The 22,590-nt window shown below is 41.5% G+C and overlaps 1 protein-coding gene across 2 annotated transcripts in view; it reads left to right on the forward strand.

The window, feature by feature from the left end:
• Positions 1-6,186: 6,186 nt before the first annotated feature.
• The window catches only part of TSPAN5 (tetraspanin 5), an 82,465-nt gene continuing 66,061 nt past the window's right edge, over positions 6,187-22,590 (forward strand). Inside the window, exon 1 of one of the 2 annotated variants that reach the window (XM_021550333.4) lies at positions 6,187-6,779. In XM_021550333.4, the coding sequence (XP_021406008.2) occupies positions 6,699-6,779 (81 nt within the window). In that variant the 5' untranslated portion in view covers positions 6,187-6,698. The remainder of the gene's footprint in view (positions 6,780-22,590) is intronic. The other variant, XM_085579064.1, reaches the window with a different exon arrangement.

The following is a 22,590-nucleotide window of genomic DNA, read 5'->3' on the forward strand; positions in this document are numbered from 1 at the left end:
AGTAGCAGTCTTTCACAGTTCAATTTCTTAAAATGCTACAACAGAAAAAAAAAAAAAAAAAAATGCTGATGGTTTAACTAGTGTGGTAGAAGAGCAGGATATTCAGATGAACTCCACCCATCAAGACTCACAGAGAAACACAGGTAGTGAAGCATACAGCAAAAGATGAGCCCCTGAATAAATAGACCTCAAAAGTAATTGTTCAACCCAAAAAGAATATTAGTGGCTATTCTGTTCTCATTTGCAGAAGGGTTTCTGGTTCTGTTAATGAAACAGAAGATCATAAGAAAGGCTTGGAAATTCCCATTTAGTGGACTTGCAGACAAATAAATTGTAAATTTTTTGAAGTGCTTCCTTTTTACAGGGGCCTGAAGTGTAACATGTGCAGATTATTTATGAAGAGCAACCTCACATTTGGAAGTAGTCCAGAAACAAAGTCCTACTTGATCCTATCACAAGCAGAATGTTGTTACTGAGCCCAGAATGTCAGATGTAGCATAGTCACAGGCATTGTGTATTCCTCCTATGACACTGTGGGAAGCAAAAAGCCATAGTTTGTAATCACTCTAGTAGTGCTATTTTATGCCTTTTGGGAATGTTTAAATAAGCTTATTTTATTTACCTTGTTCCTAAGCAGGTGCACTGATATATGCTATACAGAATACTGCTGGAAAATACCTGTTTCACCAGTGCTGTTACAAGTGCTACGTTTGCTGTGGCAGCTCTGCATAACACCTGAGAAATCAGAAGTGTCAATACCAAAGGTAAAGGAAACTGGTATCTTTGATCCAGCTATGTGGTAGATGTCACCGGATGTGAATAGAGATGGTAGGTTTGAAGAACCAGACACAAAATAGTGAGGAAATCAGCTGAAATGTATCACCAACCTTCCTTTGGGATTATCAGGTCACTTGCACAGTCCTAATAAACTGTTAGAGGCCCTGTTGTACAGTCTGACAGACAGGAGACACAAATGTCACAGCAGAGATGACAGCATTTTTGTCACTGCTCTTTCCTTAGCTCAGATGAACAAGTCTGTTCCCGACAGAGGGTGGGGGGTGGCTCCCTGCAGCCAGGCTGCACTGCATATCTGTGCCCTCCTCCGGCAGGTGCTGACACCCTTGTGCATCTCATTGCTCTCCCCAGAGGGTTTTGAATCAGCTCTGCTGTGAAGGCAAGGACATAGAGTCCCTTCAGATCACAGCATCTCTATAGCCATTTGAATCAAAAAGCAATGAAAAAAATGTTACTTGGATTTGAAATTAGAATTTTTTTGTACAGTCAGCTTTTTCCACTCTATTCTCAGCAAGACAATTTAAGCTCCTGCCTGCACAGGGTCTGGGTGCTGAGCTCCTGACCAAGCTGGCCAAACAGGTATTCCATGCCTTTTAGTTCAATTATTGGCTAGGCCACGGTGGAAAACTTTTAGAAGCTGGGCTTTGAGATTAATTGCTCTTCTAGCCTCCCTTCCTACCACTCTGGCAGCAACTTGAAGCCTACAACTGCCAGATTTGCAGTTGTGCACTGTCTTCTCCCACCACCTGGTTGCACTCCCTGACCTTCTGACAGGTTTACAGGTGTTCCTGGAAAGAGGTGCCAGAATGATTCCTGAGGGATTGTTCCTGCAATAAACTCTGATCCAGGTTCCCAGGAGAAACAAAACTCTTCACAAGGGAGAATGGGAGAAGCTCAGGTGGTTTAGGCCTGAGCAAAGGAAACCCTTGATGGGAAACATTCTCAAAGATTGAGAATGATTGAGAAGAAATGGTGGATTTTCAGAAAATCCTATCAGCATTAAAAACACTCAGAGGAAATAGTCACTCTCCTGAGTGGTATTACAGAGCTAACACTGTAAGTTAAACCTCTGAGTTGAGTGTGCCTTGTATTATATGATGAAGAATGACTGAAAGCAAGTGAGAGGGCCTTGAAAAGCCTAATGGACCTTAAGAAGATCATATGGTGTTCTGTTACTGAATAAACACTGGTTGTCCTTTTGGACAGAGCATCGTCAAGAATTATACCTGAACCTTCAGGTATATACAGGCCATAGTCCATGCTTGGGAAGTGAGAAGCTTCTGAATTTGCAGAGTTTGTCCAGTGCTTTTAGCAATACTAAGTGAAAAAGAGAAATTTGGCAGTTACTGGAGTCTAAGTTTATATTAATTTTAATGACCATGGTCCAGTAGAACCAGTAATGGGAGAGGAGGTTACTACCCACACTGATTGCAGTTATCCTTAATTCAGGACTGCAAAACTGTGTCTCTTTTTGTAGAATAATGCATATGTTTTATCTCATTAAACCCTGTTGCTGTCATGTCCATAAAGTGGTTGTAAGAATGACCACATTATTAATGCCCTTTGAGCCAGTTTGATTGTTTGAATGCTTGGAACCACACATGCAGCCATTGCATGACAGTGAACTATGGACCAGGTATGTTATACTATTCCAGCTTCACTGTTGTATAGACTTGTCAGGGCTTAATCCCTGATAAGAAAGAGCTGTGTAAAAAACTCCAGAACAGGGTCGTGCTGAGGCACAGAAACAGAGCTGTGTGCCAGGATGCTTGCCCCAGGCAGCACCGCGGTGCAGCTGCAGCCCCGGGCGCTCTTTGCCCCTGCCCGCACAGCCGTGGGCAGGAAGTGCCACCACTCCCACCCCTTCCTCTCACGAGGAGCAGATGCAGCAAGCAGCTCAAGGTGCCTGACACAAAAAGAAATAAAGGCTTGGATACACACTTCAGAAAATAAAATCAGACACAATGCAACTGGTTATTGGTTGTTATTTGGTATGCCTTAGCTTCAGTTTCTGGCCTCTAGCCCCTGTAGATGTATAGACACGCTTCATGCTTTGTGAGTCATCCTAACAAAATTGTTGTTATCACATTATAATGATGTTGGGTTGGTCCTGTGAGATTATATTATTATCCAGTATTGAGAGCTAAGTTTCAGATGAAAAAGCAGCTCAATACTCACCAGTGTTACCCATAACAGTAATTAGTCAGTACTTGCACTTGTTATTCTTGAGGGAAGCTGAAATCACGTTCACATCTGGGGCAGAGCATGTACTTCCACCAAGGCCAATACAACTTGTATCACTACTTGAGTTTAGTTCTATGAAATTCTTACCTCAGAATTCCTTCTAAACTTAAACAATGTCCACTCATCAGTGCTTGCACTTTTGCTAAGTAGAAAACAAAGTGTTTTTATGGTTGCAAAACTAGAAAATAAACACAAATGGCATTATGAGCTAGTATGTTATTTATATTTAAAAATATTCAGAGGTAGATAACACCTCTGACTCAATAAATCTTATCTGTCAGAAAGCTCTATGGTTTTCCCATGGAAAAAGACTGCTATCTTATTAATTCCCACTAAAATGGAGTGTCTAGGAAGTAACTAGACTTATGGACACAGACACTGAACTTTTCTTAGACCACAGCTCTTTATCTCAGTGCATGTGGCACAAGGTGAGATTGGCAAGGGGATAACTCACGGATCTACAGCCTTCGCTGTGCTGCGCTGCTATTTTTCTTCTCGAGTCACTCCTGCTTGCATTTCTTTTTCCCTGGAAAATGTCAAAGAATTCATAGATCAAAAAACAGGAGCTGACACAAAGACAGAGGTACTGGATCTAAGGAATGATTGATTCCAAGAATTGGGTTGAGGACTCTTTGCTTGGTGGGAAGTAAGAATTTCAGAGTCCACAACTATACCTCTTTTAAGATATGAGCTTCTCAAACTTGACACACTTTTTAATTTTAGAGTTGGCTGGTCTTTAGTCAGAAGAAGTCCATTTATATCTGCATCTTAGAGATAGAAAATAGGTTTAGTCATTCAGATGGGACTTTTTCTCAATGTTGGTAGTAAATCAAAGCATTCCTGGTGTTATGAAGAACTCTGCTGCTAGAAGCAGCTTTGTCATTGAAATACCGCCCATTAGTACTCCTGTGCCTTGTCAGATGAATTATGAACTGATGGAATTTGAATAACTGTCTTGCCCTTCTGCAAGAAAAGGTAATATTGCTCCTGCTTAGTATTGCCTCAGGCTTTTGTGCCAAAACATCACAGTAGAATTCAGTGTTGAGTGGTAACTAACAGTGAATTTAAAGTGCTGTCACAGTCATCCTGCCTAAGTGGCCAAAGCAGGTAAGCAATCCACAAGAGATGGCACAAAGTCGAAGGACGGGGATTTTTTTTTTATCCCCATTTGTTTAGGACAGGAGGCAAAATGTGTTTGCAGAGGTTGCTGCAGGTGCAGAAGGCTCTGCTACAGCTGGCATTCTGAAAGAACAATTACCTACATTAAAGCTGTTCTGCTGCCCTTGCTATCTGCTTGTTTATTACACACAAAGTGAATTAAAACGAGCAGGGTTCTGTGTTCAATACCTTCTTCAAGTGAACAATCTAACCCTAAAAACCAGACATCCTTAAGCTGATCAGATGATGGGACAATGTGAAATTATTTGGCTCCAAAGGACACTTGGCAATCATAATACTATGCTCAATTGAGAAAGTAAGTGAACTCATGTAAATATGATGATATAAATGATGTAGGTTGCATGTATTTTTGAGTTGTTGGGAATAAATGGATTGATAGATAAAATATCTGATATTATTACTGAATTTATCATAAAAAATATTACCCTGCAATATTTTGCTCCTGTCTGTGAAGAATTAAAATGCTAAAGGGTGCCAACATGTGATGCTAGGAGCATGTTATGACAGTAATATTATAAATGTTTGTACAGGTTGTCACCAGTATTTGAAGCCACTTGTAAAAACAGCACCTTAATATAATACATTATTACCATACTGTACTGTAAGTGGTGATGTGCCTTTATCCACTGGTACAGAATATACACATTACTAATTACTCATCCTTTTCTACCCTGTTCCCATGGATGGTCTTGCAAAGACAGTGCTAAAAATAGACACAGGGATAACACTCATGTGATAAACTATACAGTCGTGGTCGAAGTGTATAGTTGTGTTGCATTAATTTCTCATTTACCAAAAACATTGCTTATTTTCATGGATGCATTTCAGCAAATGCTTTTTCTTCTCATCAGCTACCAGATGTGATAGACAAATATTTCTCTTTGCTCTCAAAAAGACTCATAACAAGGTCCCATAACTGATATGATGTAATCTTGAATCAAGACTGCCATCCGTAGTTCTATCAGTATCGTGTTTCTGAAGTGTGTTACCTTGCAATCCTGTAGAGATGGGAAATGCATTTTATTATAAAGAAATCCTCCATCTATTGAATCAAAAGTTATACTTGCAGAATCACATAAACACAGAACCGATTAGGTTGGAAAAGACCTCCAAGACTGAGTCCAACTTTCACCAATCTCCACCTTGTCAACCAGATCGTGGCACTAAGTGCCACATCCAATCTTAACACCTCCGGGGGTGGTGACTCTGCCACCTCCCTGGGCAGCCCATTCCTAAGTTTAACAACCTTTTTTGTTTAGGAATTCCTCCTAATGTCCAACCTGAACCTCACAGCACAGCTTCAGGCCATTTCCTCTCATTCTGTCACAGCTGGCACAACGTGCTTTCAGGGAGCTGTAGAGCATGATCAGGTCACCCCTGAGGCTCCTTTTCTCCAGCCTCTCTTAAGAGCTGGACCAGGAAACTTTGAAGGCTTGATCCATTGAAATGAAGATCCTTCAGTAAAGAAAACTGTTAATTATGCTGTTAATTCCAGACCACGTGCACTCTGAATCCCGAAAAGCATATGAATACAACGGAGCCCCATAACTTTATGGCGGTCAGGTTCAATATAAACTCAGGGGATGTTAAAATACAAACCCCACCAATCATTGTAAAATGGTTCTTCACGCGTTTCTGCGCGTGTGGCGCACACGAGATCATGCGGGAGGCGATCTGACGGCGCCCATCGAGAACAACCTGCACGGTGCTATTACAGTCTCGCTCCTCATTACCGCAGCCAGCCTAGAACCGGCGCTGCCGTCCTGGCAGCTCTCCCGCTGCGGAACGGAGTGCTCTGTGCCCTGTGCCGGGCGGGACCGGCCCTCGCAGTCTCGGCAGGGCCGGCGGCACGGCGGGCTGGAGGCACGGCGGCACGGCGGCCGGAGCCCTCAGCCGGGCACGCCCGGCCCGGGCGGAGCCTCGGGGCCGCTCCCGCGCCGCCCCCAGCGCGGCGGCCCTCGCGCGCCCGGATTGGCGGGGAGCGGTGCCAATCACGCCGCGGGGCGGGCGCGCGCGGCGGCCCCTCGGCGCTGAGGGGGCGCGCGGCTCCGGCCTCTGCCCGGGCCGATCCTGCCCCGGCGGCGCCGTTCCCGGTCCCCGTCTCCTGCCTCCCGCCGCGAGCAGCCGGGGCCTCCTCCATGCGGGAGAAGAGGAGGAGGAGGAGGAGGTGGGAGCTGCTCGCCGGCCATCCCCGGCGCCCGGCAAGTCGGAGCCGACCCGCCGCCGCGCCGCTCCTGCCGCATCTCCCCGCGGCGCGGAGCCGGCCTTGAGCTCTGCCCGCCGCCCGGCCCCGGACCCCTCCTCATAGTCTTGCCCCCCACCTCCTTTTAGTCTTCCCAGACCCCTCCTCCTACTCTTCCTCCTTTTTATTTGTTGTGGGGTTTTTTTTGTTTTTTTTTTTTTTTAATTCTCCCCTTTTCCCCCCTCCCCCTCTGGTTCTCACCCTGGCTGCGAGCAAAGCGTCTTCATGAGCGCAGAGGATGTCCGGAAAGCACTACAAGGGGCCTGAAGTCAGTTGTTGCATCAAATATTTCATCTTCGGCTTCAATGTCATTTTCTGGGTAAGTGGAGCCGGTTTCGTGTCTTCCTCTGCTTCCTCCTCCTCCTCGCCGGCCGCCGGCGCCCCGGGCAGGGCAGGGCCGTGTGACCGCCGGCCCGGCGTGAGGCCGCGGGACCGAGCCCGGGGCTGCCGCCGGCTCCGACCCGGCCGCCCGGGTCGGCCCTTCCCCGGGCGACTTGTGGTGCTGCATTCCTCCACCTCCCGAGGGTGCCGGTTCTCTTCCCTTCCGGCCCTCCTAATTGCTTTTGTTGTTAGTACGAAGGGGATTTCGTGCTTCTTCCCACCTCCCCGTCTTTTCCTTTTTTCGTGTTCCCTCCTTCCTTCCCCCACCTTTGCTTTGTGGTGGGAGAGGACGGGAGCAACCAGGCACCCAGGCCTGGAGAAAGAATTGATCTGCATGTTTTCACCCTGTCATCCCTGTTCGATGCAAATAATAGAAAGAATCACAGCTCAGGTACTCTGCGCAGTGCTGTTAATGATTTCACAGTGATGAAATTGTGTATGGCACAGGTTTATTATGATTAGCTGTTAACACATAGTAGTAGTAGCAATAATAGCATGGAGGAGGGGGGAAAGAATACTTCCACCCATACCTAAAGTGCAAGCCTGTAGGCGGCCTGTTTGGGCATTTGTTGGGATTCCTGGCTGTGGTGCTTGATCTGCCTGCACAGTATCTTGCTGCACCATTGCCCACTGGCTGTGGAGTAGGCAGAACTGCACAATGAAATGTAACCTGCCTGTAACATTACTTCTGGCATCTTCTCAGTGTGTTGGATTTGGAAGAGATGCAGCTGATTTTGGATGTTTGTGCCAAATTTAATAACTACGGGGTGGGGTGGGGGGGGCTGGGATGGGGTGAGCATTCTCACACATGTGTGAGTCATGAGGTCTTCTCACTGCACAGAATGTTAAAGTCAGGTGAAGGCTTTTACATGTGCAGTTCCTGTTTAACATGAGGTATTCCACATGCACAAACCCAGCTTGACAGATTCACAGAATATTCTGAGTTGGAAGGACCACCAGGATCAGTGAGTCCAGCTCTGGATCAAACCCAGATAGTGTGGATGTGTTTTTGAGGTCCTTTGGAAGCAAGCTGAATACATATCCACTATAGTGGCTTGTTTGAACTAGAAAGGAGAATTGGGGGAAAATGCCTCAACACCACCTTGAAGGTTATGGATGAAGGTAGGAAAGAACAGAGGAGAGAAACCTTCTGGGCAGTGCTGGGCTTCAACTTGTCCCCTTGAAGTGAGCAGAGGTCAGTGGTTACATGGAAAGCAGGTATCCATAGCTAACCTCAGGTCTGTGTTCTTGGAAAATAAACACATCTGAAGAAGACGTTTTGCAAGGATGGGAGTTTTGATTAAGTCCCCTTTCATACTGTATTACTTTTCTTGAACAAGAAGGTATGGTGGTGGAGTGAAGCTGACTGTGGCTTTATGGCAGTGTTTATTTGGCCCCAGACCGACTCCTGCAGATGAACAGTAGGGAGCTTTGTAATATTTTTACCCTACAGAGCTGATGTGATTGTACTGTTGGCTCAGGTTTTGGTGGTTGAGTTTGCCATGGTTCTTTGCCCTTGTCTGTTTCTTTGTTTTGATTCTGCTGGGCATATGTTCCTGTGAACACAGATATTTTTCAGCAGAGAGCAAGTAGTGTGAGGAACACTTGTGTGCTGTGTCCTTGGATTGAGAGAGGGAGATTATGGTGGAATAAATAGAACCATGTTAACTTGCTCTTCTAGACACTGTCAGTGTCTCAGAAGCTCTATATCCTGTAATTTCCTTCATGTTGTTCTCTGAAGGTGAATGTGTGGATGGTGCAAGTGGTTATGTTTTAGATTTTCTGTAACTAGTCTTTTTCTTACTCCTACGTTCCTGAGACGGTTGCAGCGTAGCTTCTGTGTGATGGCAAGTGGGCAAGTGTTGTATACTGAATGGGCCAAAGGCTTGATACTGCTGGAATGCTGATCTGAAAGCCTGAAATAATACAATTTTGAAACATCCACTCTGCCAGTTGCTTGATGTGAGGCCCTTGCTTGCAGATTTCCTCTTTTGCAAAATGCTAATTGTCTAATTTGTGTTCCTGGCTAAACTTCTTGAAATTCATGCAGACCAAGAACTTTGAGAGTTTAGTAATTTCTTTAGAATATTGTAATCTCTTTATGAGAAAGCCTGCGTTTATTACCATGTCTCTTGTGATTTGGAGTCAAAACATAGGCGGATATTCTTGTTGAATATATGTTAATACTATTTTTACTGAAGTGATAGCAAACTCCTAAATGACTAGACCAGAAGAGCTGTAAATGAAAATTGCAAATTCAGTTGGTTGTTTACAGGAAGTGATAATCAAAAATAGCCACTAATGTAGTCATTGTAAATAGACTGAAATGATGAAGAGGTCATCATCTTAACCCTATGACACTTCCCAGGACCTTGCAAACAGGCGGCATACCTTGTTAGGCCTTCTATCTGAGTGTTATTATATTGGTTTTAACATGACCTTTTAAAATGTTAATGTAAACAAAGAAAATACCTCTATTCTGCATCATTAAAACAACGGACTAAAAATAAAGAGGACTGAGTTGGAAGAGTAATGATTTTGACAAGAAAATTGTCAGTGCTTTGAATAGAGGAATATTATAGATCTGCTGAAATTATGCAGGGAAAGATTGTACTTGCTACTTAAACTGAAGTTATTACAAAAAATATGAATCTTTAAATACCACAGAATAGGGACAAAATAAATGGCCAGACCATTTTTGTCTTTTTTGTTTTGTGTTGGTCAGGTATTTCATGCCTTTAAAACCACATCAGAATTCCGAGGATAATGAATATGGAAAAATTGCACTCCAATGCTGTGTGTGCAGTTGTGACTAAAGGTGACAGTATGCTTTTTAGGAGGTAATTCTCAGGCTTGCACCAGCCTAGGTAATGTATTCTTGCCTAAATATGCATTTCATACGCTTGCAGAAGACAATATTATCTGCTGAGTCTATGCATAATTAATCTTCTAGATATATTTGCAGGCTTAATTTCTTACAGTAGTTCAGTGTTAAAGTTGGTAAATAATCTGGAAATGTTTGTTCAGAAGACCTTACTTTATGGGACTACTATGCTGCTGAGGAAAAGGAGAGCTCATTGGGCAGTCACTGAAGTAATACTTGGGGACAAAGAACTAATAGGCACAAATGCATCTAAATCTGAAGCTGGGAGTCAGTGTAGTGTTTCCCTTTGCCGTGCTGCCGGTTGTGCATTGGGGCACTCACCTGTGCTTTGGCTCCACTGCCCTTCTGCCGGTGCTAAAGCACCACGTGCTCTGTGTGCCACCTTTCCCGGCTGGCAGCTGCTGCCACGGACGCTGCTTTCTCATGAGCCTTTCTGCTCCTGTCTCGGTAAAGCATAAAGCTGTAATATGAGGTAACAGAGAACACTTTTCTGTACTCAAAGCACGCAAACGATGCCTCCTTCCCCCTTTGGCTTCCACATAGAATGATAGCAAAGGTATGGTGCAAAAGGTCAGAGTTGGCCACCCTGCTTCACAAAAGGCAAGAAATAGTTCCCTCTCTTTCCCCCTTACTTTGGGAAGACAATTTCAGGCTGACTTTTAGTTCCAAGAGATATTTTTAATTGTTCTCTGCTCTTTTTTATACTTCACGGATACCATGGATGTATAGTATTGTTAAGGTCTAAACTTTCGATCCAGACTTGATTCCACTAACCCTGGTCTAATTGGAAAGATGTATAAAAAGCACTGACACCTCAGAAACTTTTGCTTTAGCTGGTGATTCACTCTTAAGTTATGAGCTATGCTGCAATTATGATACATCAGTATATTACGAATCATAACTTGTGTTTTAATTTGCTTGGCATCTGCTGTATTTGATGGCAACCAGATGGGAATCTAGATAGTCTTCTGAATTACAGAAAGGTAGCAGAAAGAAAATAAGGTTATATAAGTGTGTTACAGGGAAAATGTTGGATAAGTGCACTGACCTTTAAAGGACAACCAATAGATCGCTTATTAAATTTTGTACATTGTTGATAGTTTGTTTTTCAAAGGGGAGAGGATAATTCTCTGATGTCAGCTGATTTTCAGATATGCACAAGGAAGTTTTGATTTTATAATTTTCCCCTTGCCACAGTGTTTAAAAAAAACCCCAAACAAATCAATGTGAAGCTTGTTCCATGCAATTTTGAAATGCATTCTGTAGCATTTGATCTTCAAAAATTTGCATTGGGAGGATGTCCTTGCAGTGGAAGTGGAAGCATTCTGTTCATTTCCCTCCCTCCCCCTTTTATGATCAAATGACTTATTTCTTCATAGCACAGATGAAGCATAGCTAAACATTCCACCAGTGGTCTTGCCAGAAACAGAGCAATTCTTGTTTTGGGCAAGTACTCCACTGATTTCTAACAGTGAAAGGCGGGGGTGTATGGATTGATGAAATAGATGCATTATTGTGAGGTTGGCATTCTTGAATTCCTCAGTCTTTCTTTCAGCAGATGTAGCCTCAGTCTTTCAAATGCATATAAAAATTTAGTAACTGCTGGCTTTGGGGGGATTTGCTTCAGATCTATAGGGGTCATTCTTAGAATAAAAATTTTCCTTGCCTTGTGTTCCCTCACAACTTTGTGGTAGGCTGTATCATTGGTAATATAAAAAAAAATAGCTGAGGAATTTGGGAGAAACTATTCCTTTCTTTTAAATATTTGTTTTGCTAAAATTGGGTGTTTATAAATGTGTTACTGTTTTAAGTTATTTGATGTTTTTGGTTTCTAAAAGATTGAAGAAGTGTAAGAGAACTAGGACTAGAGAAAACCCATTGTGATTAATTGTGTGACTTCTCTTGTTTGATATCAATGTGCTTCAAGCGAATATTATTGGAACTATCATGTACAGCTTATATACTTTCCTTCAGTGTTGAAGATGAATTTGCTAACTGTATTTACCAGTCTTCCACCTTGATCGAATTGTCACAGTACATTTTTTCTGGTGGCACATCTATCTCAAACTATGAAGAGTCAATTTTGAATTTTCAGTGTCTCAGTCAGAGAAGAGCTAATCCATGTGAATGGCACCCAAAGCGCAGGCAGCCCCAACAGAATACTTGTGCCAGTGGAACATCTTATGGATATTTGTGTGTGTGAAAAGAAGTTAGTACTGGTCCTAATCCCATTGCCCTTGTTGCATGTGGATATTATTTCCATAATAAAGGCAACAAATTCATGTTCCGCAACACTGAATTTGAAGGTGGATGTGCTACCTTAATTCTAATAAGACAGCCTTTGCACTGTGAACATTTTGGTGTATGTATTAGGTATGTGCGTATTCAACTGCAGTGTAAGATGTAGTAGGTGTGTAGGGAAGGCATGAGCTGTCCCAGGGAAGAAAGGCTTTCTTTTTCCAGGTGGGAACCCAGAAGACATGTTCTTGTAAACAAAAACATTACATACAAGGTGCAGTTGATATAGGATAATTTTCAGATTGAAAATGGGGGAAATCATGTTTTTTTTTGGAGGGGGTTGGTGGAGTTCAGGTTTTTTGTTTGTTTGGTTGGTTTTTTTTGGCTGTTGTTTTTCTGTGGACAGTAGTAAGAAGAAAATTGTAAGGAACTTCTCTATCCTCTGCAGTGGACAGGAGTTTGCATTTATGTATGTAATCTGTTATTTAAGAATGCTTTGTAAAACCTAATTCTATAGATTACTATAATCCTGATGTACTTAGTGATCTTTAATTTGTTCTTTATACCTCAAACTCTCTAAGATGCAAGTTAATGATTAGTAGAGGATAAGAAATTTGAGCTTACAGTTAGTGAAATATAATTTCCTTTTCTTTTGAGTCACATTCCTACAAATAGACATTTTGAATGCTATGTTGAAAAAGAAAATAAACTGATTTTGGCACTAGGGCTGCTGCAAGTTATACATTTGGAGCAAGAAGCTGATGTGTCGTTAAGTGCTCAGGCTTAATACTTCAACAGTTGATACTCCATTAACCAAAAGCAGTAACCTGTGAGGATTTGCTATGGGCATTTAGAATATAATATTTTGCTTTCAATTAAAATCAGAGGTGAGAGAAAATATTTTTGACCCCAAAAAATCACTTGGCCTAATTCTACCAGCTAGAAAATTCTAGTCTTAAACTATAGCTCTGTAGGGGAGTCTTGTTTTGCCTAAAATATGCAGCATGCTTCTCAAATGCGTGTGGCTGGTAGCCTGTCAACAGGACTGTAATTGTTTTATTGATGTAGACAGGACAGCAAGGAGCTGAACAGCTCATGAAGTAACCCAGCTCTGTTAGAGACAACCCTGAAGTCACTGTCAGCATTAGCCATAAAAGTATCCTCCAGTATGGTAATATTTTAAACTTTTTAATATCTGACTTTTCTGTTAGCTTGAATTTTATAGTGACTTTGTAGTCATGTACAGTGTCTGTTTCTCATTAAAAATTAGAAAATGTTGTTACAATGCAGTAAGGAATTAAAAGAAGCTTATCCAATTTTTAATGAATGTATTGAATTGTATTTCATGACAGTTTTACGGTGCAAAATCCAGCAATACATTAAGCCTTAAATCAGTAAAGAATAATCTGTTTCTGTTTCATTGAACTGTCACATGAATTAGGAAAACATCTTATTTTTTTTGATTATGCTGCTGTTCCTGCCACAGAATACCCTATCTTGTGATGTAGGGCTCCAAAGAACACTTGCTGGGTGAGACTCCTCAAAGGGTTTACAGTTTTTTGCATACTTTGAGTTAGACTGGAGAAATACTGACAAGATGTTGTCAAGAGGTCAAAACAGCAAAAATCTTCACTGGTGTCTTCAGAGAAATCGGGGAACTTTGGAAAAAGTTTAGAGCAGCATTCGCTCAACATAAAAACACTTCACAAAGCACTGACTTAGCCCATTCAACTTAGCAACTCCAAGCCTGTTTGATTTTAGGTTACTCAAAACTCTGAGAAGAGAGAGTTAGAAGAAGAAAGCGAGAAAGACAGAAAAGATATAGAAAACAACAAGTATGGCTACCTCTCCTCCTTCCAGCAGTGTTCAGCTGGGAGAAATTCCAAGAGGAGATAGGGTCAAGATCTGTGCTTGCCTCATGCTTCAGTTTGCTTTGGCTTTCCTGGGCCCTTCTCCCAGGCTGAACTTCAGGTCATCTGTCCCCTCTGGGGCTAGGCTGGGCTCAGGGCTGGGGTGTGAGCATTGCCTGTGATGTGGCAGGGACTGGTGACCACTGTGTGGCTCCCCAGAGGGAAATGTGTGTGTGCAGAGCAGGGCATTTCCTCTCCAGAGCAAAACCTGACCTACCTATTCTCCTACACATGCACCCAAAATACTTTGAGCCAGCAGTCCTTCCAGACTCTCACATGTGGTTCTCTGTGAATACAGATTTTCCCTGATTTCAGCAGTATTTTGTGCAGGTGTAAGGGCTGGTGTGGGTGGATGTCACCGTTTGCTCAGTGCTCAGTGTAGCTGCTTCTGTAACATACACAGAGATCTAGAGCAGTGCAGCCTTCTCCATGCTATGGCATTTAAAAATGTCACTAGCACACTGAGGCTTGCAGTCAGGGGTGCTTGATTTGGTATCAAACTCTGACTCAGTGTGATCTCATATAACCTCCAGATGGCCTGACTTGCAGAGATGCTAAAAACAGTCAGATCCTACTTCTTTAGCTTTATAAACTAAATGAGGCTGTAGCAGTGCTTATTTTATTACACATCAGTCTCTACATCAGATTCTTCAGCTAATGTTTCAGCTTTCCAGTCACTTTCGTCTGGACGGCATTTAGAGTAAGTATTTCATCACACACACACAGGGTCTTATGAACTGTCAATTTTCCACAGAACTGGGAAAGATCAATATGCCTCTTCAAGGCCTTGAAAATCCCTCTGCTCCTAGTGAAGACTTTGTTACATCAAATCATATTGAAAACCATTTCAAGCAATGTTCCTGATGTGTGGTGACAGAAGAGCTTTTTTCCTTTTCCAGCAAAGCAAGGAAATATTATGAAAACACATTATGTACCTATTCTGTACCTGTTGCCTCCCGGTTTTCCCAACAGCAGAACTTCTTATAGGGAAAAACAACCAAAGAATTATAGGAACTTTTGTTTAAATAGGTTCTCTTTCTCTTCAATAAGCAAATATCCTGATTTCTAGAAGTGTTCTTCTTTTGGTATTGAATTAAAAAAAGCATTAAAAGAAGACTAGATATCTTGAGATATATACAATATTTTAGATTCATAGAGGCTTCTGTTTTGCTCACTTCATCAATGTGATATTGCTGTGTTATAACCTGAGTATGTCTGCTGTCATTACTCTAGTAGGCTACTCTGAGAGGGCACTGAGTATGAAATAAGTGGTACTGCAAGTATGCTTGCAGTAACTCAGCCTGTGGGGTGTTTCCTAATGTTAGTGAATTACATTTGATGAGAGTCCAGCTTAATTTTTGTTGATTTAGGGGCTAATCTTACATGACATGGAACATTATTTTGTGTCAGGATCTCTGTGTCAAGAGGGCAGGTTCTCTCAGTTGGGCTCTGGTGCCCCAAGCAAGGGTGCAGCAGCACTGTGTGTGGGATGTCACACCTAGCAGATCCACCTGGTGCTTGTAGTTTTGTCCAAGCCTGAACCACAGGTTCTCCCTGTTGGATACCTTTGCTTTGCTTACCCATGTAGGGCATATACCTTTGAGGCTGGATTCTGTGTGCTTCCCTCTCACTGAACTGCATCTCTTCTGCTACATTCTGTTTTCCAGTGTGCTGTGATTTAAAAGTCTTGAAAGAGAGTTCCCTCTATGTGCTGTAAATAGTTTTTATGTTTTATGTAGAGAAGAAAGTTCCCAGATAATGTATGGCAAGGGTTTTGTTGCTTTGTGCCGGGCTTCAATTAACTGTGTCACCTTGTGGAAGATGTCTCTGCAATGGCATGTGATTGGAGTGTTTCACACTGGAGCATGGAATTTGGAAATGGTGACTTTTCAAAGCAGTGGGTCCTCCCGGATAATGAGAAGGGTTGCCAAGTAACCCCGGGCACCTCTCATCTTGGAGTATACTGGGGTGTTGTACTCTGCACAGAGCAAGAGTTTTCAGACTTAATTTTAATTTTTTCCAGTTCAATATAAAAACAAACATTTTCTGTTCCATGTGGGTAAAAGATAGCATTTTGTAGAAGTTGTCTTCTTGACTGCCAGTTCATGTGGGTGTATGTCTAAAGGAATATGTGTGAATTAGTCAGTCCAACGATAATTAAATCTATAATTAAAATAATTAAAAAATTAGAGGTAAGACTTTTAAAATTAAAATTCCTATTTTTGAAGAAGTTATCCAATTAATTTCTAGATGAAAATTCATCCATCTGGCTTGTGAAGACTATAAAAAAATATATAAATATAAAATATGCAGGATTGCAGTTAAAAATAACTAAGGTCCAGTTTTTAATGAATATTGCTTGACTCTTGTTTCTTTTTCATTATGTGGCCGTTAAGAGGGGATGTGAACTGCTGCCTAACTCAATTATTTTTCATCTCTGAATGCCTAGGAGAACCTGTTTCTATTGCAAGGCCACTTCCCACTTTGGTTGTAGGAACCTTTCAGGATTGGTTTTCATGTGGGGCCTTGCAAATTTTGGTATCAAAATGAGAGCAGGAGGCAGCAGGCAGCTGAGGCTGGCACAAGGCTGCAGAGCCAAATGTGTTAATGCAGTTTCAGTGGACCAACAGCAGGCAGTTACCAGATCTGACTGAGAACTTTCTCATCTAGGTCATTTCTATTGATTGGCTATTTGCCTCCAAGATGAAGTGCAGGAAGCTGGTAGGACCAGCTCCTCCTTTCCCTGCATAGATCAACTTAAAGTGATTGTACAAGCATGGCCTGTTTCAGCTCTAGGTAAAGTGGTTTTGGAGTATGGAGTACACTGAGGTGTAAGACACAGTGCTGGGGCAATATTTAGCTCACTCCAGTGAGCGCTGCTATGTAAGTGCTACCCCTTCACTGTTTTTGGAAGAGTTATGGCGCTTATCTGTTTGCTCCTGCTTGCTCAGTGATGTTAGAAAAACAAAAAGCAGTGATTGTCTTCCAAGGTTATTGTAATGTGAACTTAATTTGAACTTAAGTGGACAGCTGCATCATTTACATCTCTGGTTTCTTTTCCTTCCCATAAATGTTCAATTCCAAACACTTTCCTTCCCATAAATATTCCCATTCCAAACACTGTTCCACTCCCTCTAATAGTGGTAAACCTTCGTTGGAGTGGCCTGCTAGATGGAGTGGCAAATTACCTCTCTGAGATAGTTTATGATCATCCATTCCCAAGTAGTGTCCTTTCTGGTGGCTTGTTACATACAAAAAGTTTGTATGCATTTAGTACATTTATTTTATATATATATATAAATAACACTATGCATGCATATATATATATATACACTCATATAAATACATAATATGTACACAAAACAGCACAGTACTTAAAAAATTAATTCTGATTTGCTAGAGCAGGAGCTTATTAATTTATGTACCTAAAAGCAGGATTTGAAGGGACTGGAAATCCATCATCTAACTGCTTTTGCATGCAGAGAAGAACTTTTGCTTCCTCTGACTGCATTCCACTGCTCTGCTCCTGCTGGGGGCTCTGGCATGGTCAACAAGCAGTGTTCCCACTTCATCTGTGTGGGGCCGGGTGTGTTTTCAAAACATTGCTTTCTTTTTGTATTCTTTGTTTTGAAGATAGGCAAAACCACTGCCTAGATAGTCTAAAGGTTTGTGGTGATATTTGAATCCATGTTTTATTCTGCAGAAACTTTTTCATGCAGATAAGTGTGTGTTTGACTCAGGAATATGAGGCAATTATATGAAAACCTTAAAGAAAACCAGTCCAAATCCTGATGATAATGACACTCAAGGGCTTGTGCCACTGTAGCAGAACAAATTGTGACTCCCATTTGGCCATTTTAGTTGCTTTGAATACTCTGCCCCTTAGATTCATGATCCTATTAGCCGTCCTGCAGTGGGGCTGACATCTGACAGGGAAAAGGACAGCTGTGGGCTGCAGCAGCTTCTGTCTTCAGCTTCCCCATCCCAGAAATAGGGGTGTGTGTACGATTTCTAGTGAACTCTGTAATTCGGTATTTCATACATTGTTTTAGATGTCATACCTTTTAAATGACAGTGATGAAGTACTCCACTTACTTGTGGTTTTCATGTCAATAGCAGCTCACTATTGCCTAGAGAAATTACCATGCCTCTTGTAAATATCCTGTTGTTGGTTTTGCCCTCCTTTCGGTTTGTGCTCCAGCTTGCAGAGGCTGCTCTTTCTGTTCCTTCTCCGACGAAGCCCTTTCTGTGGCTCTCCATGTATCTGTGTCTGCTCTTACACCTGGAGTAGAAAGCTCACAGGAGCCTTTGCATAGTCACTGTCATGCTGTGAGAGGCAGTTTGTGGACTCTGTTACTGGAATGCACATGACTGCGGGAAACGGAGAAGTAAAACCCCAACACTGTCTGGTTTTTGTATCATTTTATAAGGTACTTGTTCCTATTTGACAAGCACCTTTGTTCCATAAACACATGTGCCCTTTTCAGGGTAATGTTCAATCATCTTCTTGTGAAACAGCAAGCCTCATGTTGATGCAAGACCACCCAAATAATGCCGGTGGGAGATAATCCTTCTTTAGTTATTGTGTCAAACTGTAAGTCTGGTGAATATCAAAGCTGTGCACACAGCTCTGGCATGAAGAATTTCACATTTATTAACAATTAATAAAAAATTGCTGCAGGACTGAGTCATGTAGAATCAAGTGAGGTGGAATGGGTGAGGCTATTTTAGGGACTGGCATGATCATAGAGATTTGAGGGACGTGCTGTGTCTCCTGTTGGCACCACATGGAAGGCCTGTTGCTGTTGAAGCACAGGATCTCAATGGTGTTTTGATGCTGGAGTACAGGACTGAAATTTAAATAGGCTGGTGATTGTTGCTGCTGTATGAGTTAGAAACGTACTGTCAAGTCCTAAGTACTTTATGCTGGGAGTTTGTGGGACTCTTTTTTTTTGTATCTTTGATGATGTATCAGAACTCCAGTGAGTATTGCTATTTAAGTCTTTATAGTGTACTAGGGTCAGCTTTTCATTTATGCTAAAAGGCTACCTTGTTCCTCTCTGCCACTGTAACATGTCATTAAAATGAGTGCAGATGATATTTATGGAGCAGGGTAAAACACCTTTGGTGTAGCTGTGTTGTCAAAATTATTCAAGAGAGCAGTATTAGACTCCTAGTTTGAGGAGTTTGAAGGACTTTATAAGATGGAAGATGGACTTTGCATTGTGGGATGTGATTGGACTTCTGTATAAATGATGGTGAGAAGAGAAACCTGTAATTTTTTCCAGAACAAGGAGGATTGGAATACACACATCTGTTATAAAGCAGAAGGTGTTTAAGAATCTAAGCTTATAAAAGTGAGAGGGTAGTCATTTTTTGTCTGAAAACAGACCTGCACTGTTTTTTTCTGTCTTTCTTTCTTGGAAGATACTTTTCTGCAGTTATTGTTATCAAAGGGCCACTCTTGCCTTTGTTTCACTTGGTTTTGTTAGTAGAACTTCAGTTCAAAAACTTTCTACCTTGGAAAAAAAGCAAACACAAAGGCAAACCAAAACAAACATCCATAAAGTTGTTTCAGAATTCACAGAAAGCAAACTGTGGATCAATTATTCAGTGCCTTCCCTCTCCCTCATCCAGTTCCTTATGTGTTATTAATTTTGCATGAGCCCCCTGCTTAGCTCTTCATGCACTTCGAGTATAGAGCATAAAGGCTTTCAGCACTGTAAATGACTGGGCACTTACTACGACCCTCTGCATAAGAGCAGATCCTGTTGACTTCAGTGGGAATCACTTGTTGGCAGCTGCATAATTGTTTTTCAAGCAATGTAGGTTTAAAAAAAAAAGGAAACAAAAAAAGGGAGGACGTGTGAGAAGGCCCAAAGAGGGTCCCCAAACAAAACACTGAAAAGTCATTCAAAGGAGCTGGAGCAATTACTTCAGTTGCCTAAGTAGTTAAGACCTGGCAAAAAGGGTGATAGAGTGATGTAACCAGAAACTCTGGCAGAGAACAGTCGAAAGTACCAGGGAGTGTTCCTGCTCATTTGTGTTTCAGTGTTGAAAGTATCTTGCCTGGCCATCCATTACCTGATGGCTTCCCTGCAGCAGCAGGAGCTCTATGAGGCTCTAATCCTTGGAGCAGTGAGAGAATTTAGCTGATAAAGGACAGAGAGTTCATCCTCAGCAAGCAGTTGTGACTGTGTTCTCTCTAATTGCAGAGTAGTGGTGTGCTTGTATGAAATAGCTTTACATGTGCTGAAAAATATGCAGAAAACAGTGGATTCTACAGGCTGTTTCTGCAGGCCTTGCTACGAGTCTGGGCAGCAAGTTGGTCACTACTGTCATTTTTTATAAGCAGTGATTCCCAGCACTTCAATGAGTACTGAGTTCTGCTTCTGCTTAACAGCAACTTAATGATACATCTGTGTTAGAGGGAGCTGCTAATGCCCATCTCTAAAGCACCACTACTGATATGCTCTACCAGTGGCCACAGAAGAAATCTCCACATTTTATTAGTGGCATCTGAACTTTAACAACAGCTTAGGCTAAAGACAATGGCTTCTGTATGCAATATGTTCTATTACTGTTAATGTTGTCTTATCAAGTAAGCTAGTGTGTCAGATAGAAGAATTTCTGTAAACAGAGCATAAAAGGTGTATATATAAATCATGCCGGAAAAACAGTTTACAGCTGAATGGGGATTGAACATCTAGATCTAGTTTTGTTTATGCTTCGGTGATTGATAGAGAAAAAGTAAAAACAGTTTAAGTGCAGAACTTGATGAATATTGCCTTTATTTCCTACTATTGTATTGTTTCAGCGCTTTTTGGTAGAGCAGTATGAGTAGGTAGTTACAGTTCATGCTAGTACCAATGGTTTCAGTACTGTTAAATGTAAACAAGAGCCACCTTTGTTTTTGCCTTTGAGGAAGACTTTAAAGAAATGTGAAACAGATTCTTAATGATGGTTTAGGGGAAAAAAATGGTCAGGGTTAACAATCCCTACCTTTAGATTTTTCATACCACCAAGTGAGATGAAGAACTTTGAGCCATTGCACTGAATCCTTAGTCTGCTACATTGTCACATATCTTTATTTGAAGCAGTAACCTCTAGAGCCAAAAATTACTCCAAGGTTTTGGAGGAGAGTGCTGAGCCTTGCCTTTTGACCAGATTCAGTGCAAGAGAGTTCCCTAGGGGAAAGAATCTTGCTGTTATTTTCCCCTGTGGTGTGTGGAGAAACAATATATCAATGCATCTACAGTTTTTATTAAACAAGTTGAAGTGTTAATGACAAAGAAGTGAAAAAATAGTTTCTTTAAAGATCCTATAATGTGGATTTCTGTTACCTTTGTGTGGATTAACAATTTACTTAGAACAAGTTTCTTTCTTTGTATTTGGCTGTGTTTTGTATGGTGTGAAAGATGTGATAAAAGGACATTTTTGAATAATCTTTAATTTCTGTCTGGGTGCCAAAGGTAGTTTGGACTTTTGATTGTTTTGTCCCAGAGGGCATTTGAAGACAGAGTCCTTGCCAGCTGACCCAACTTAAAGCCTATGTAAGATACAGCTTCATGGACCGATCAGGAGGCTGGTGAAGAGTGATATGAGAAGTGAACACCTTCCCTCGGGGAGGATGTGACTGGGAGAACCATTTTGCTAATGAAATACCAGACTGGTTTATCTGCCTTGACTTAAAGCCATGTAGGGGGTGTTTTTTGTGAGTGATGTCAAACACCAATCCTGCAATTAGTATTTGGCATAATTAGTAATTTCTATGGACAGACCCAATCTGAAAAAAAACATCTACTGTACATTGAGCAATGGCCCTTGGGAATATTTCATCTTGATTAGCTCACATCTGTGGACACATTGTCATTTCCATATGGTTTTCAAAGTCTGATACTTTTGATCAACCTCAGGCTGACTTAGGAAAGCCTAAGGTGTGAAAGGAACATTGAAATCTGCAGAGCTACAGTTACTACAGAAGTTATGGAAACAAAACCATTAAAACTGGTCTGGTATGACTCAGTGGGAGTTTGTCTGGAATGGTATTTCTGCTGTACTTCACTGAAGGGTGATAAAGGTGAGGTTTTTTTCTTTCACCCTTGAACTTTTGGAATGAATCTGTCTAGTGAAAATTTTTCTTTCTGGCTTAACCTCAGATAATCCCAGCAGTTGTACTTCGTGGTCTGTAAAAAGTTACACAATTTCAAAATGAAATCTCAGTGATTGCAGTGAAGAGTAGGGTGAGGTTTATGTGTTTGTTGTTTGGCAATGTTCCTAACAAATTATAATCATCAGTAAAGTAACTGGAAGCAAAAGGAGTAAATCCTCCTAAGTTTCAAAGGTTGTTATTGGAAGTAATTTTGTGAGCTTATTAAAGGTAGCTCTAAAATTTTCAAGAAATTGTAACCTTCATGAAAATATATAGCATTAAAATATTGTTTTAAATCCAGACACATTCACTATTAATCAGTTCCGTTAATATGGGTGTTTTGCATTTAATATAAAAGGGAATGTTCTTGGATTTGGATAGGACTCAAGAATGAAAACTTGCACAGGGCTAGACAGAAAGTTGTTTTGAAGCTTTTATGGGTGATATGCTGTCAGGTGTTCTAGTCTTTTTTCTGTGATGTCTAATATGCTTAGTTGAAGCATTTCTTCATATAGAAAATGAATAAAATAAGGTGTCACTGCCAAGGAGAACCTCAACCTTCTAG

Source organism: Lonchura striata, chromosome 4 (genome assembly GCF_050655825.1).
Source record: "Lonchura striata isolate lonStrDom1 chromosome 4, ASM5065582v1, whole genome shotgun sequence".
In the NCBI taxonomy this organism is placed as follows: Eukaryota; Metazoa; Chordata; class Aves; order Passeriformes; family Estrildidae; genus Lonchura; species Lonchura striata.